Source organism: Dipodomys ordii, unplaced genomic scaffold (assembly GCF_000151885.1).
Source record: "Dipodomys ordii isolate 6190 unplaced genomic scaffold, Dord_2.0 Scaffold3, whole genome shotgun sequence".
Lineage (NCBI taxonomy): Eukaryota > Metazoa > Chordata > Mammalia > Rodentia > Heteromyidae > Dipodomys > Dipodomys ordii.
Window position 1 is genome coordinate 29,625,171 of NW_012267219.1, and position 18,044 is coordinate 29,643,214.

The 18,044-nt window shown below is 38.4% G+C and overlaps 1 protein-coding gene across 1 annotated transcript in view; it reads left to right on the top strand.

The window, feature by feature from the left end:
* Positions 1-7,351: 7,351 nt before the first annotated feature.
* Cfap54 (cilia and flagella associated 54) overlaps positions 7,352-18,044 on the top strand; it is a 269,955-nt gene continuing 259,262 nt past the window's right edge. Inside the window, 2 exon segments of the mRNA XM_013018973.1 lie at positions 7,352-7,677; positions 17,074-17,179. Of these exon segments, the coding sequence (XP_012874427.1) occupies positions 7,352-7,677; positions 17,074-17,179 (432 nt within the window).

Below are 18,044 nucleotides of genomic sequence, written 5' to 3' on the forward strand. Positions count from 1 at the left end.
ATTGATGATGATGATGATGATGATGACTGTGTGTTTTTTTGTGTCAGCAGTCCTGGGGCTTGAACTCAGGGACTGGGCATTGCTCCTGAGATTAAAGCTAATGCTCTACCACTTGAGCCATAGTTCCACTTTCAGCTTGTTGGTGCTTAATTGGATATATGGGATTTCCTAAGCAGGTTGGATTTGAACTGAGGTCTTCAGAGCTGAGATGCTGGGATTACAGGTATAATCCACGAGTGCCTGGCTGTTACTATTTTTTAAAATTATTTTTATTATTTTAAGTAGTTATACAAGATACTATTTAACAAATTAGTATAAATACAATTTTTATTATGATCATATTAGACCTAGATTCCACATATGAGCAAAACATGTGGTATTTGACTCTTTGAGCTTGGTTTATTTTGATCAATATGATGATCTCCAGAGGAACCAGTATTTCTGAAGAGGGAAAGGAAATAAGATTTGATTTTCCCCCAAATGTGTCAATCATCTTCCTCCCTATCTAGCCAATGATTTTTGACTCAAGCCTCAGAAAACAAGTCTGTTTACTTGCCATTGGCCCTCAAAGGAGAATTCTTTATGAGGCTGGGAAGTCTGGGCTCCCAAGAAGGGGGTCTGAAAATGCTTATTAACACAGATAATTCTCTCTCCAGCTTCTGGCTTTGTTTTTCTGAGACATGTTGCTTTTCTTTCCCTCAAACAGTGTTCTCTGCTTCTCTGAGCTTTTGGCAGAAGTTCATCCCCTTTGTATTCAGTTCCATTACACTTAGCAAAATCTGTTTCAGATCCTACGGAAGAAAGAATCTGACTGGCCCAGGGAGGTCAAGTGTTCATTTTTGGTCCAATTGCCATATAGTTGATGTTGGAGTTGCATGGTCCAAACAAAAATGCTGGGTAAATGGAAATGTTTTTTGGAGCAAAGAGGTTAACACACATTAATTAGCCATCTCAAAGCTGTATATGGGAGTCTCCTGAGGTCATCTCTTATGCTATTTATCTGAATGATTAACATCATTACTATTCTGTCAAGTCTTCAGGGTTGAAAACTTGGATTTATTTCAAAATTTTCATTTTCTGTTGCCTTCCACATTTGTCATGCATTGTTTTTTGTTTATTCACATTTTCATTCAACAATTACTCGAAGAGTGACAACTAAACATTTAGGACATTGTTCTGAACATTTAGGACACATACTCACCAATTTTATCTTCAACTGTTTTTTTAAGTTGTTTTTGACTTCCTACCTAGAAAGCTGGAAAACAAAATAAACAACCCGCCCGCCCCCCTCCCCCCACACCTCCTGTGTGGTGAGGAACCATGAAAATAAAACCTGAAGTTTTTGTTGACAGGGAACCTGGTGATTTGGGTATCATACTCATGATATTGTGAAAAGGGTTTGTTACTAAGATTTTAAAATACACAATAGTGGTTAAATAGAAATTTTCTGTTAGCTTTCAGATCATCTGAATGAAGTCTTTATGAAAATTGAACTTTTCATCTAATCAATTGCTTTTATATTTTTATTTTCAAAAAGAAAACACAATAGTTTTTTGAATGACAACAATTGTAGAAAGAAATGGTTATTTGTTAATAAGTGATAAAAGAAATAATACAAGCTCAATAATAAAAACTAACATTATTAAATACTTTGGTCTAGGTACTGTGTAAAGATATACACAGATATCATATTGATTACTTTAATCTTTCCCACAAGATACATGCACTTTCAATTTATGTCAATGTCCAATCAGTCATTTAAATTTCAGTGATTCTTGTTCTTTTTCTTCTGCTTCATTTTTCTTTTTCTTTTTTTTTTTTTTTTTGGTCGTGGGGCCTGAACTATGGGCTGAGCACTGTCCCTCAGCTCTTCAGCTCAAGGCTAGCGCTCTACCACGTGAGCCACAGTGCCACTTCTGGCTTTTTCTGCTTATGTGGTACTGAGGAATCGAACCCAGGGCCTCATGCATGCAAGGCAATCACTCTACCACTGAGCCATCTTTCCAGCCCCTCTTGTTCTTTTTTATTTGAGATGGCAGTTTGGATTATTGATTTAAGATTTTCTTTTTGAATGAAAGGAATTTTTCCTTACTACTGGATGTTCATGGACTGAGAAAGGCAGTACTGCATTGATCATCATATAATGACATCATGAGAGAGTGAGTAGCTGTGCTACTAGTGGGTTGTAATGAGAGGCTTGACCTCTTCTGGACATCACCCCAGGAAGGAATGGCGAGGGTTATCACTTAATCTCCAGGTGATGATGGATGTCCTGGTTCCTTCTAGCTCTTCCCTAGGTAATTTAAGTACCTTGTTACACTCTGGTGACAGCAAAAAGTCTTGACTCTATTTGACCTTTGCTGGAGGACTTGAAGATGGAAATTGAAGTTACTTGTGTGACACTAGGCTAGAAAAGAATGTTACTATCTACAGCTGATCATCCTGCTCAGCTGCCCCTTTCCTGCTCCTCTGTTTAAAGCAGAAGGATTTTCTAGTAATTTTCCCTTCAGTGTGTTCCATTGGTATGTCCAGGTTCTTGGCTTCATTCCACATGACATGAAGTTGTTTCTTGGGTCCCATGTTCTTCTTCCACCTTCCAGAGTGATCTTAGGTTTGTTCTATATATACTGCGGAGAAAAAAATATATGTATATATATTGTGTGTGAGAAAGAAAAAAATGTAAATTTATTCCATCTTTCTTGAAGCAAAATTCCCCAATAGGCCAGTTTAAGTAGCAAGAATAGAAATTTAATACACATAATTACTTAGGCAGGAAGGCTACAGACAGTGAGGCAACCCAGACATTAATGACATTAATAACATGTCAGAGGAACAAAGGGAGACCAGGAGTTGTTCATTCAAAGAAGAACTACATAGTTGCACAGCTTACATTTGGACTATCTATCCTTAGGCGCTGCTTTGAACTTCCTGTCTTAACTAATCTACTGGGTCCTGCACTACCTGCACCCTTCCAGCTGCTGCAGTGGTGACATCCCTCCAGGCTGGGTGCATGATTCCATCCCCTGAAAGCCACTGTCTGGGGTTTCTGTGCTCTTCTATCACTTGAATTAGAACATTGCATTACCAACTATGAGATTTGTCATTTCTAGCAGCTAAGGGACTGGGCAATCCACCTTGCATGTATGGTGGTGGGAGACAGTAGTTACATTTTTTCTTTTCAGCTCCCTCTTAGATTTTGGTAGACTTTGCTGTAGACTACTCTACATATGAGAAACTCTATATAGCCTGAGATCAGGTGGCTCATGTTTGTAATCTTAGCTATTTGGGAGGCTGAGATTGAGAGCATTATAGTTCTGGTTCAGACCAGCCTGAGGAGAAAAGTTCATGAGACCATCATCTCAATAAAAAAAGCTAGACATGGTGGCATGTGCCTATCACTCAGCTAGGCAGAAAGCACAGGGACTGCATTCTAAGTTGGGCTAGGTAAGAAATGAGACCCTACTCAGAACATAATTAAAGCAAAAAGGGTGGAGGGCATGGCTCAAGTTGTAGAATTCTTGTCCAGCAAGTGCAGAGCCCTGTGTTCAAAATTTTAGTACTAAAAAAGTCTCTATACCCTGAAGGGAGATACCCCACCTAACTGAGCCACTGGATGTACTGCTTGATGATTCATTGGCCACTATATATTCTTGCAGTCTATCTCTCTCATTCCCTTTTCCATCTTTCTTATAATTCACTGGAATTACAACAGCATATAAAAATACAAAATGCTAGCACTTGCCATTTCCTCAAACAGTTTTTGAAAAACAGTTTGAATTAATTAATTATTATTATTTATCTTTTTTTAGGAACCTCAAGTCAACAAAATAAGAATGTAGTTAAAAAAGGGATCCAAGGGCTGGAATTTTAGAATTGAATGGCCCACCTACTTGAAGGGCAACAAGGACTCAATTGTTTTAGGGCATAAGGTATGAATCAAAAGGCAGAGTGCCTCGTTTTCAGCTTGGGGAATCAGCAGGGTAGACTTTGCCAAAAACCAGGCCTGGAATATAGCAAATATCCTAAGCATGGGCCCAAAAACATAAAGTAGAGATTTACATGTACATAAGCCAAAGAAGTCAGCGTTCCTGAATTCCTTTGTGCCTTCCATCTTTCAGAAAGTGTCCCTAACCACTTGCCAGAGAAAAACAATTTCTTCTTGCCTGGGGGAACACACAATGACCTAATCTGAAGCAGGTGCCTTTCAAGATGAGGCTTGTTTTTTTCTAAACATACCCCCAACATACTTGATTGCCTTCTGGCTAAAAAGCAAAGTCAGGTTTAAGCACAGCCTGAGCAGGAAATTACAAGTTCTATTCTGAGAAGAAATAAACCACATGCCAAAGGAATTTCAGGATCCAGCTAATAAAGGGTAGCTGGAAGCAGGGGAAGATGCATAGGAGAGCATCATGAATACAGAAGTCCTCCGTTATCCATAATATTGCTTGATTAGAAAGGAGACAATATTTAACAGAATCCCAACACTGAATTAATGTCTCTCTCTCTCTTTTTGTTCTGGTGCTGGTGCTTGAATTCAGAACCTGGGTGTTGTCCCTGAGCTGCTTTGCTCAAGGATAAGCTCTCATTCACCTGAGCGCTTACAGGTTCATCTCTGGTGTTTTGGTGGTTAACTGTAGCCCCTTTAGTAGCTAGAATTATAGGCATGAGCTACTGGTGCCTATATGACATTTAAAAACCATTATAACAAACGCCACAAAATGCCTTTTAATTGTGGTTAGCTATAGGGAATGTGTGGGCTCATCCATGCATCATGTGGACACATTACATAAATGGTTACATTTAACTGAATGAATGGATGAACAGTTTCTATGTCTACATTTTAGGAGACGAGGTGGGCAAGAAAAAATTTTGTGCTTTTTTTTTCTTTGTAAGGACCTACAACTATTTGGGACAGTTCAAGTAATTAACAACTAAATTACCAACCTTATTTATTATTTAAATTACTAAACTTATTTGTTATTTCTCTACCAGTAACTTCAGATAAAAAGAATCTTGAATGGGCAAAAAAATAAAAGGATCCTTGCAGCCTGCCAAGGCATTAATAATAAGAAATAGCAATTTACATTATTTATAAGGAAGCTATTTACATTACTTAGCCCTGTCAGACACAGTAGTTGCCTCACTCCATTCTTTCATTATAGAGGAAAGAATAAAGCAAAGTGACAAGCAAATAGAAGAGATATTATAATGGCTGCATCTTATTATAAGAAAAATAACATTGCTAACACAGTAAAGATGCCTCAAATATAATTGGAACTGTGCAAATGGAAACTTCCACCTCACCAGGATGATGATTCAGAATCTAACACCTATTAGTATTCAGCTTCCAAAAACTAATGCAAGTTAAGCATTGTCAACTTAAGTATGTAAAAGGAGGAAGATGACTAAGATGTAATGTTTCATAATTCAAGTATTTGAATTTAATTAGTCACATTTCTTTTACCCCTGACTTTGAAATCTGAATACTACAAGAAAGGTCATTTGTAAGAACAAGCAGACCACAGGGCAGAAAAATCCCACTTTGTTTTCTTTTTCTTTCCTCTTCTGTGCCCACTTTAACTTAATTGAATCCTGCTATTTCACTTTCATCAATATAATAGATAGTTCTCAATAGCAAGCTGTACTAGCTTTTGATTCTGAAGTGGACAAGTCTGGCATATATCAAAAAATAAGAGGAAGATGAGAATAAGACAGTTCACCAAGCTGAACTCTCAAAAATGTCTATCAATACTTTTTTGGGGGGGTAAATGTCCAAGGATGAATTTTTCCCCATTAGATCTAAATTCTCTAAGTTCTTTATTTTTAACTGCTCACCTAGAGATAAGATAGAGTCTTTAAAAAATACATTTTGCTTCCAGCTCTTGGAAGCAGAGGCAGGAGGATCCTGAATTTGAGGGCAGATGTGGCTATGTAGCAAGATCCTAAAACACTGTCTCAAAAAAAAAGTACTATATTTATCCTAATTTAGAGAACTAGACTCCAACGGTGAGGCATCATTGCATTTTACTGCTTTGATAAGAAGGTTTTGTGGTCAGAATTACTTGTCTTGATGAGCAAAATTGCTGACATCTTCCTTCAAAAATGATTGGGGTACAGTACATATCACATACTAGCCTTTTAAATTAGGATAGGCCCACAACACCTCCAAAAAATTAGGTCAGGGCTGAAAGAAATCAGGCTGTGGGCTAATAAGCTTCTTAATGGGAGAATAGGGCATTAAGACCACCATCTTTACTTTTATGTGTGAAAGAACTGGCTGTTTTTCAGTGTGAAGGAACTTTTTTTTTTTTGGAGAGCCAGCTTTGTTTCTTCTCTTAATTTTATAAGGAATGCAGATTATTAGTTGAAACATAAAACATACAGTAATAAATTTGACTCTGGGGCTCATGATATGCAGGGAAAGAACAACTTTCTTTGTCACTAAGTATTTTCCTTAAGACCTGTAGATTGTCTATTAGGAATAAAGTCTCTTAAGGTCCCTGTTTAAAAATGCAAAAATATCCTGAGAGTTAACACTTCAAGCCATTAGTATGTATTAATGTCAAATTATTAAGGTTGAGTAAAATGGACACTAATAAGATTGAATTGCAAATAAATAAAAAATCATAGTTATTAGAGGCACAGACTTCATTTCATATTGCACACACAGAACTGAATGTATAAATGGAAGCAAATGGATCAGTGGCAGGTACTTGATTGTTAAACTTCTTGTCCTAGAGTTTCCTAATTTCGATTTTGAAGCTTCATTTGGGAGGGCTTATTCCTGTAATCAATACAAATTATTTTTTTCTGATCCTGGGGTTTGGAGTCACAAGATTGGCAAATGGTCTGACATTGTGGTTTTACTGACCTTGGTCAAATTATTTGTCCTCCCTAAACTTTGATATCCTGCACAGTGACACACTTAAGATATTAACAGTACCCGGGGTTGTAGAGTGGCTACGAGGATCAAATGAGATCAAAGATCTCGAGACTAAGTTTCAAGTGCTTAGAACAATGCCTAGCATTGTTAAATACCACTAGGGTTCAAATGTGGTTAAAAAAATAGGGAGCGGTAAAGCACAGCCTGGATTTGTGATGGCAAATGTTCAGCTCCAGTCCTCGCTGCTTTGTCTGTTCAGAACCTTCTGGCATTTTGATTTCTTCAGATGTGCCACTTGGACAACATGACAACCTCCAGAGCATCCTTCTAGCCTGGTTTCGTTCTTCCTCTGCACGGTAGGGGTCGCTGTGTTTGCCGGAAAGCGCGCGGGCTGCTTGGTTGCTAGGAGACCGTCGCCAGGCAACCGCGTGTACACACACGCTCCCGCCGGGCGGTGGTGGCTTCAACATGGCGGCGTCCGGCACCTTGATGAGCTCTCCGTCCGATGACTCTCCCTCGACATCATCGCCACCGGAGCTTCCACCGACCCCACCACCGACCACCACGGTCCCGCTGAAGTCACCCCAGGAGTCCAAGGTCTGCTGGAGTCCGCTGCTTCGCTGGACGTGTCCTGAGGAGAAGCTGCCCATTGCCGCGTTTTACGGGCCGTTGGACGGTAAAAACCCTCTGCTGGCCTCTTTCGAGAAGGAGATTCGGGAGTTGTTAGGTTTTATGAGGAAAAAGAAGGCGCTGGCGACGACGGAGGAACCGAAGCCCGAGTTCCGGCGACGTTGGTAAGCAGAGGTAGGGCGCCGGGGCGGGCGCCGGCTGGTGGAGGGCCTGCGGCGGCGGCGGCGGCCGCGGCCCGGGGGGCTGGCGGGTGCTGGGCCGGGCCTGCCCCGACCTGCCCCGACCCGACCCGACCCGACCCGGCCTGACCTGACCCGAGGGCCTCGGACAAGCCAAGTTCCAGAAGTGGAGATTCGTCGCTACGATTGGCCGTGATTCTCGGTACTTAATACATCCCAGTTTCCTGCTTAGGTCAAAATAACAACAACAACAACAACAATAAAATTTCATTAACTCCTGTTTGTTCTGAGTTTTTTTCCTCATAGCTACTCCAGGTGTTTTATGGTGTCTTCAGTGGGGTTCACAACGCCGCATTTATTTGGCAAATACACGGTTTGGAATTGGAAGAAGATTCGAGGAGTAACTTTGAGATGGTTTAGTTCTTCAAGGAAGTTTGCCCCTCTACATCAATTAGTTGTACAAAGGAATTTCATTTTGATATGTCCATACAGTGTACTTTGATCAGCCTCATCTCCAGGCCTTGGCTCCCCACTTTCAAACCAATCTCAGGAAGCTTCATTGTTTCATTTGTCACACATGTACATAGAGTATTGCATCCTCCTTCACCTCCTCTGTTCTCCCTTCCTATTCCAACTAGGACCCACACTCTGGATAGGACTTGTTTCACATTTCAAGAACCTTCTTGATATGAAGTGTGTTATCCTGTGAACATGTGCAGCTTATTATTATATTGCAATTAGGATCACATATTTTTTCCCTTGATTTTATGACTCATCTGTACGTTTCTCCTTTTTGTTTAAAGTCTGCCACTGTGTTATTACTGTGAACTGCAAGGTATCTGCTTTTGAGATTCTTTCCTGTTGATGTTATCATCTTTCTTGGTTAAATTCATTGCAAATGAACAATCACAAATGAATATACAATGTGATATACATATCTATGTATATCTAACATTTTTCACATATTTAATACTAATTACTAGGTGTAACTTAATATATTACTTATTCATGGATCAAATTATTAAGTACTTTCTGTATATTAGGTATCTTTCTAGAATCTAGGAAAACATCAAGTTAACAAAAAATATAAAAATGTCTAACTTTGACAAGTGCCAATGGCTCATACTTGTCCTAGCTACTTAGGAGGCTGAGATCTGCAGATCATGTTTCAAAGTCAGCGGGTAGGACAGTCTGTGAGACTCTTATTGCCAATTACAAAACAAACAAACAAAAAAACCCCAACAACAAACAAGAAGAGCTGTGGCTCAAGTGGTAAAGCAGTGGTTTTGAGTAAAAAGAAACTCAGTCCCTGAGTTCAAGCCCAGGACCAGCACACATACACTCAAAATCTATCATGATACATACCTTTTAAAAATAATTTTATTGTTAATTATTAAGGTGTTGTCCAGAGGGCTTACCTTTTCATGTTAGGTAATGAGTACATTTCTTTTTTTGGACAATGTTACCCCTTCCTTTACATTCCCCCAATTTCTCCTCCCTCCATTGCTCACAAGTTACATAGGTCATTTTCCACATAGTGTATAATGAATAGCATGATTACATTTGTTTACCAACTTCTTCCTGTTTGCCCCTACTTGCCTGCCTAAAAGGAAAAGAAAAACCCTAAAACAAAAACAAACACTACCACTACCACCAACAATAACAACAACAACAAAAAAAAAAACCCATGTTTCTATTTCCTGGAGTCTGTTTGGATAAATAGTATTTTAAATGTTCAGAGATATTATATCTTTGTGTTTTTCCCCTTAGTGTATCTTCCTTTAATCTGTGTGAATACCTAAAGACCTGTATAGGTTTTCATGTCCAGTTATAGTGTAGATCTAGCTTCCACATAGGAGAGAAAATTTGCTGTTTGTCTTTCTGAGCTTGGCTTACTTCACTGAGCATGTTAGATTTGTTCTAAGTCTGACACATATAATCAACCACTAAACAAATATAGAAATATAGAAGCCTCTTGTGTCTATAGATTTGCTTTCTGTGGTTTCAGTTGCATGTGGTCAGCCATAGTCTGAAAATATTAATGGAAAATTATAGAAATAAACAGTTTTGAATAGTGTTTTCCTTTTCTGTATGATGAAATCTTGCCCTATCTTGTACTATCCAACGTGGAATGCAAATCATTCCTTTAACCAGCATATCCATGCTATACATCAAACATTCTGGCTCATTAGTTACTAGCCATCTTGGTCACCAGATCAACCGTCATGGTATCACAGTGCTTAATAATGATGCCACAGTGAAAGAGTAATGATACTGGCAATTCAAATGTGCCAAAGAGAAGCTGTAAGTACTCTATTTAAATGAAAAAGTCAAGTTCTTAATGAGGAAAAAATGCAAAGGTTGCTAAGAACCAGGATATTTTGAGATAGCTATCGCATGCACGTAACTTTTATATAGCTTATTATTATGTTCAACTTTATTTGTTAATCTCCTACTGTGTCTAATATATGAGAGTTTATGGGCTGGGAAGGTGGCTCAGTGGTAGAGTGCTTGCCTTGCATTCATGAGGCCCTGGGTTCGATTCCTCAGCACCACATAAGCAGAAAAAGCCAGAAGTGGCACTGTGGCTCACGTGGTAGAGCTCTAGCCTTGTGCTGAAGAGCTAAGGGATGGCACCCAGGCCCAGAGTTCAGGCCCCACGACCGACCAAAAAAAAAAGTTCATCCTAGGTATGTATGTAAAGGAAAATAGCACAGTATGTGTTGTGTTCAGTGCTGTCTGTGGTTTAGTATATCCACTAAGAAGTCTTAGAATGTGTCCCCTGGTATAAGAGAGCATGGCAATAAATACATTTTACAAAGAGATAAATGCCTGAGAGAAAAATACATTGAACAGTAAAGTTGTAGGACATCAGATTTGAAGTCCAGTTCAAAATGAGGTGACAGGGAGCCAGGTCAGGAAAGAGGGAAGGGGATCTTTTGAAAGATGAGGTGCATAAGCAGTTGATGAGTAGAAGCCACACAGGGAAACTGGCAAGTATATTGAGGTGGGATTGTGATTGTGGGAAGAGCAGGTTTTGAATAGGAGGATAGTAAATGGAAAGTTTTAATTTTAGATAGATTGAGATGCAAGTCAACATTCAGGCAGAGCTATGATTAGGCTGTGGGCATTTGAATATGGAGGTAAGAGGAGACACAGTTTTTTGATCCATCAGTCTATTAATGATATTCGTTATAATAACTGACAAAAATAACCAAGAGAGTGTATGTACATGGAAAAGAGTAAAGGACTTCTCCCAGATTCACAGGTAGGAGAGAAAAGCAATTAGCAGAGACTAAAAAGTGGCCAAGTAGTAGTAGGAAAACTAGTAAGCAAGGGGGGGGGGTACCAGAAACAGAGAGAGAAAGTGTTTCAAAGGGGACAGAACGGTCAAGTCTTATGAATCCTGCTGATTCATAAGAGGGGAACCAAGAATGGACTGAGGAATACAAGTGGAGAATAAGCCTTTTATACTAGACATGGTGATGCATACCTGTAATTCAGCAAGCAGGAGCCTGAGGCAGGAAGATTTTGAGTCTGAAGCTAGTTTAGGCTGCATAGGCCCAGTCTCAAACAAAACATAAAGCAAAAATAAAAATAAAAAATAAAGATCAAGAACAGCATATTACATACCCAACCTATATGTATCCATATTTAAACAAATTGTGTTTTATCCCCATTTTCACTACCAGTAATTCAATACCACCATTTCTCTGCAGCCACTCTGGAATCTCTCCTTCACATAGTAATCAAGGGGATCATTATAAATACATCATCAACTTTCATCTAAAGCCTTTCCGTTGCTTGCCATTGCTTTTAGAATAAAATTAAGATGCCTGTCTACTTCATGTTGCTGCTCATCCCTTCTCAGAACTTTCCTGAGCCTTTATTTTGCCATCTCCTTTGAAATGTCCTTGAGTTTTTCAGATGTTTGGCTCCTTCATTTCTTCCAGATCTCAGATCGTTTGTTAGAACCGTACAGAGAAAGTTCCTATCTGATGCAGGTTCACCTATCAATTTGTATTTTTAAATCTGTTTTCTTAGGGTGGGCACCTTGGCTCATTCCTGTAATCCTAGCTACTTGGGAGGCTGAGATCTGAGGAGAACGGTTCAAAGCAAGGCAGGCAGGGCAGGAAAATCTGTGAGACTCTTATCTCCAATTAACCATCAGAAAACCAGGAGTGATACTGTGGCTCAAGTAGTAGAGTGCTCACCTTGAACTGAGCCCCCCAACTGACAAAAAAATCTTTTCTTGTGTTTTGTCTTTTATTAGAATGTAAGCTCCCTGGTGATCTAGGATAACACGTGTCTTCTTCATTGCCCTGTCTCTAGAACCAAGCCTGGAGATTGAGACATAGCAAACAATAGGCATTTGTTATTGGAAGAATTCAAGGGGATAGAGTATCTTTGTATTCTTAATAATTGTGAATATTGTATACAGACAAGTAGATCTGGGCCAATTTTTAAGGACAGTATTTGATCCATCTTTTTTTTTTTTTTTTTTTTTGGTTGGTAATGGGGCTTGAACTTTGGGCCTGGGCACTGTCCCTCAGCTATTCAGCTCAAGACTAGTGCTCTACCACTTGGCCCACAGTACAGCCCCATTTCTGGTTTTCTGGTGGTTAATTGGAGATTAAGAATCTCATGGATGGGGCTGGGAAGGTGGCTCAGTGGTAGAGCGCTTGCCTTGCATGCCTGAGGCCCTGGGTTCAATTCCTCAGCACCACATAAGCAAAAAGAAAAAAACGGCTCAAGTGGTAGAGTGCTAGCCTTGAGCTGAAGAGCTGAGAGACAGCACCTAGCCCAGAGTTCAGGCCCCACGACCGGAGCGCCCCCCCCCCCAAAAAAAAAAGAATTTCATGGACTTAAGTGCCAAGGCTGGTTTTGAACTGCAATCCTCAGATCTCAGCCTCCTGAGTAACTAGGATTACAGGCATGAGCCACCAGTGGCCAGCTTTGTTCCATCTTTAAGATAATCACAAATGTAAAGAATTGACCTAGACCTTAACAATCAAATGTTTCATGAGATTTAGGAAATTAATTTTGTTTATGCAACAGTTTATCTGAGTGCCCTCAATGTGCTAGGCACTGCCCTCCCTAGTCACTGATTACACGGAGATGAACAAAATAGATATGGGAATCCATGCTCATTGAGCTTGCAGTCTAGTGAAGTAGAGATTGTCAGTGAATGAATCGTTAAATCAACCCACAAGCAATTTCTTACTCCTATTGAAAATAGCTGCTGAGCATTTACGTGTGCCACTCATTGTGCTAGGCACAGAAGATGCATCATGAACTAACTTAAGTCTCTGCCCTCTTGAAGCTTATATTCTAGAGGAGACAACCATATCATAGGGGTGTACTTTAAGGTAACCTAGAAATTGGTGCTTTCTAGCAAGAAAAAGAAAGAAAGAGCTTATGGGGTAGGATATAGTAAGTTGTGTTTTTCAATAAGGTGGTCAGAGTAGATGACACTTGATCAGAGGCATAAGGATAATAGAATGGCAACTTGCTTCCAAATGAATGGTAGGGGAGATGACAGATAGCTAAGATTAGAAGGATGCCCAGGAAATAATTAGGCAAACAGATAAGAGGAGGGAACAAGTGCAGAGGAAAATCCTTGGTAGGCAAGTCCCGGAACTTTAGAGGAGTACATGGAAGCCCACTTGGCAGAAAGGTGAGGGCAGGTGCAGTGGAGGGAGAAGGGTATGGGGCTGGGAGAGGTTTTAGAGGCAATTTAAAGAGTTTGCATTTATCCCAAATGTAACAAAATCCTTGGGAAGTTTTTGATATGGGATTAACCTTAGACATTTTTTGGGGGGTTAAAAATATTATTTTGGTGATATTGTCCAAATGGAGCAGGAATGGCACATGGAATGAATTGGGAATTCAGGAGGTAGGAACTGCTTTTATACCATATTTTAAAAATCAAAACTTGTTTCTTCTGACTGTAGGTATTTCCATAGCATTAAAATTCATAGTACCTAAAATATATATTTGATCATATAAGCAATGTCATTAAAATAAAAGTATGATTCATATTTTAAAGTATGCTTTAATAAAAGCACATAAGATTTAGAAATGCTTGAACATAATCACATGAAATTTAGGTATTATGCTTATGCAGTTTTAATCTTCTATTTTGGAACTTTGTAAATTTCCTTGAGCAGCTATAATCAATGAGCAATACAAAGCATATTGACATTCTCTTTTAAAATTATTATACACTTCCTATATAGTATGTATTATAAATTTTATGTAAGCCATTCCTAATGAATCTTACTTTGAACTTAGAATTCACTGAAAAAATGTTTCATATTATATAATCTCAATTGATTTAATGAAGCTGGTATTTTTCTTCTATGAGTAACAAACCTAGTCATCATTATCTCAGCTGGAAGGCTTGGAAGAATTATCTAGTTCATCTACATAATTTGAGAATTCCAGCAAGTCTGTATATTTTAAAAATCCATTATATCTATCCTAATATGAAGCATTTTGTAAAGCAGCAAATTAAAGCAAAAAGAAAATACAAAATGAACAAAGAAAATAACTTTTGCTTTTTAAGGTTCTAGGGTTTATATTTGCCACATTATTTATTTGGCATTGTCATTTATTATTGGTACATGTACATATTTTGTACCCCAAATATCATTAATCAGTCATAAGGGACTATAAAGGACTGATTAATAATAATAAGGGCTACTTTGTCCTTTTGATTTAGTCATTTAATTACCTAAATGAACTATTGGACATGTTTCTCTAGAGATTGTTTTATTAATATTGTAACATGTACATCACAAGTAGCAGATCTATCTTTAGTAATAAATTTAAAACCCTGTCTATGTTAGTCAGTTTAGGCTATATTAATAAAATGCCACAGACTAGATGGGCTTCAACGACAGAAATTTATTTTCTAGTTGTGGTTTGCATCTGGTGGGGGCTTTTCTTGACTTGTTGAAGACTGCTTTGTCTTCACATAGTATTTCTTCTGAGCAAACAGGAAAACAAGTTTTCTGTCATCTCTTTTTGTAAGGACATAATCTCACCATGAGCCTACCTTCATGACCTTATTTAGCTTCCTTAGAGACCCAATCTCCAAATACAGTCACATGGCGTATTTAGGGTTTCAACAATACATGTAGGTTGGGAGGACACAAACATTTAGTATATAATATACTGTTATTAACTAGGAATTTATGAGAGAGGATTGAAAAATATTAAGGGGACTTTCCTAGAAGCATTTATAATTTTCAGGAGAGATGGAAGGAATAAATAAACGTTACCTAAAAGAATAAAATAAGCAATGAAATGTTACCTTGGTAGTGACTAGAAACCACTTCGATACTACTGTATGCTTTGCTTTTGTTTTACTTGTTTACTTTGTTTTACCTAGAATGGGCTCACTGAGTATTTGAGCCCATGAGCTCTTCATAGAAAATAATAAAATAATGAGAGAAACGTTTCTTCCTAGAAATGTACACTTAATCTGGCTTATGTAACTGTAACCCCTTTGTTCATTACCACTATAACAATAATAAATATGTTAAAAAAATGAAAGGGAAATTTTCCCTAATGATTTACTCCATTCAATCTTTCATCAAATATTTATTGAGTACCCCTACATTTACTATAGACAGAAGGTCCAGAATCACCAACACAATATTGAAGAAGAACAAAGTTGGAAGACTGCCTGGGTATAGTAGAACAGGCCTGTAATCCACTCAGGAAGCTGAGACAGAAGCCTCTTGAGTCTGAGGCTACCTACGGTTACATACTGAAATCCTGTTTCAAAAGAGAAAGCAAAGCAAAACAAAATAAAATACAAAGTTGGAGGATTGTTCCTACCCAATTTCAAGAATGTTGTAATAATAGGTGCAAGTAAAGACAATCAAAGTAACATAGAATTTGTATCTGTGTGTTATGTATTCATAGCTAATGTTTAACAAATGAACAAGCTTGCAGTGGAGAAAAGGTCATCTTTGCAATAAATAGTGCACATTCAAAAAAAGAATTGAAACACACACCCTATACTCCATAAAATTTAGTCAAAAATCATATATCTAGATGTAATATTCAAATGATAAAATTCCTAGATGATAACAGGAGAAAGTCTAGATGAGTTTGGGTTTAGTGATGACTTACTATATACATTACCAAATACCCCATCCATAAAAGAAAATTTTGATGTTAGGCTTCATTAAAATTAAAGATTTCTGCTTAGTGAAAGGCACCGTAAAGATGACTATATTTGCCAAAGACATATCTAGTAAAGTCTAAGACATTGACAGCACCAAATGCTGACAAAAATGTGGAGCAACAAGAACTCTCATTCATTGCTGGTGGTGATGCAAACCCTGAGTGGAAGACAGTTTAGTGTCCCTTTCTGATAAAATAGCATACTCTTAGGACATGAACCAATAATTGTGCTCCTTGGTATTCACACAAAAGTTTAAAAAATGTGTCCATATAAACCCTGTATATGAAATGTTTATAATAGCTTTATTCACAATCAACAAAACTTGGAAACCACCAACATATCTTTCAAAAGACAAGTGCAAAAAGCAATTGTGGTACTTCAGACAATGTGATACTAGTGTTAAAAAGAAATGAGCTGTCAAGCTACAAAAAGACATGCAGGAAACTTAAATGCATATTACTAAGTGAAAGAAGCCCATCTAAAAAGGCTATATTGGAAGTGGCACTGGGGCTCAAGTGGTAGAGCACAAGACTTGAGCTGAAGAGTTCAGAGACAACACCCAAGCCTAGAGTTCAAGCCCCATGACTGGCAAAAAAATAATAAAAAATAAAAAGGCTGCATTCTGTATAACATTCTGGAAAAGGCAAAAAGTGGAAACAGTAAAAAGATCAAGGTTAACAGATTAAAGAGAAAGGGACAATGAAGAGATGGGAGCAAAAAGGATTTTTTAGAGCTGTAAAACTGTTATAAAGATGAGTATGTGTCATTACACATTGGTCCAATCCCATCATATATGCACTATCAAGAGAAAACTCTAATGTAAATCTGTAGGCCTTGGATGATAATGATGTGTCAGTGTTGACTCATCAGTTGTAATAGGATGTACGACTCTGGTGGTGTGAGTATTGATAAAGGGTAAGAGCTATAAGAAACCAACTTGCCTCTTAATTTTGTGTGTACTTAAAACTGCTCTAAAATAGTGCATTTAAAAATGTCTCTAAAAGTTTCACACATAGGAAGCAATAGTGCTAATTTTTCCTATAACTATATGATAAATAATTAGGCATTAGCAATAAGGCACATTGAAAAGATAGCACAAATTTTAAAGGCTTGCTTACTAATTAATTGAGGTTTACCACTGACTTTGAAGATGTCATTTTATGGTTTTTTTTTTTTAACAGTGCCACCACTTTGTTTAATATCTGGACCAAATATGCCCCCAGGCTGCCAGCTGACTATTACAATGAAAAGCTTCTGAAGGTTGGAGATAGCCTTTGTCAAATGAAAGTAAGTGCCTCTGGAGCAAAGTGAGCCAAAGGGAAATTCAGCTTGGCTAATTTTTATTTGGTCTGATACCCTTTCTACATGACATATTTTGAATACTTGTTTTTCTTAAAAAGAAAATGAGGCAGGGTTGAGATTAGGGGTTGTACTGGTGCTTTAGGCCTGTAATCCTAGTTCCTCAAGGGGTTGAGATCTGAGGTTCAAAGCCAGCTGGGACAAGCAAGTCCATGAGACTCGTATCTCCAATCAACTACCAAAAAGCTGGAAATAGAGCTGTGCTCAAAGTGGCAGAGCACTAGCTTTGAGCAAAAAAGCTCAGGGACATTGCCCAGGCCCTGAGTTCAAGCCCCAAGGATGGCATAGACACAGACACAGACCACACACAATACATGAATATGTAAAAAGTTTAATGAGGAACAGTAACCAAAAAGTGTGCTTGCTTCTTAATGTTGTAGTTGAAATTCTCCGGGGGTGAGCAGTTCCTGCAGGAACCAGAGGAAGCCACTTAGATGCTGAGGGTGTGGTAGGTGCACAGCAGGAAGTGCTGAGTCACCATGTTCCTACCGTATACAAAGGGGCCCCAGACACCACTTCCTGTTGTTTTTGACATGGTTGGTCTTGCACAGCCTGCAGCCCTCGTGGCTTCTGGACTTGCTGTTTTGTTGCCCAGTTTCCAGTGTTCTGTTTTAAGTAACTTTCAGCTTCTTCTCAATGGTTTACTGTGTGTGATTTACAGCAGTCATTCCATATAGGTCCTGCTTGTTCAGTATATTATATGCCAGACTGAGTCTATGACCTATTTTTAATTCCATATTAAGGCCCAAGTTTTGGAATGTTGCGGATGGGTGGACTTGGTTTGATAAGACCA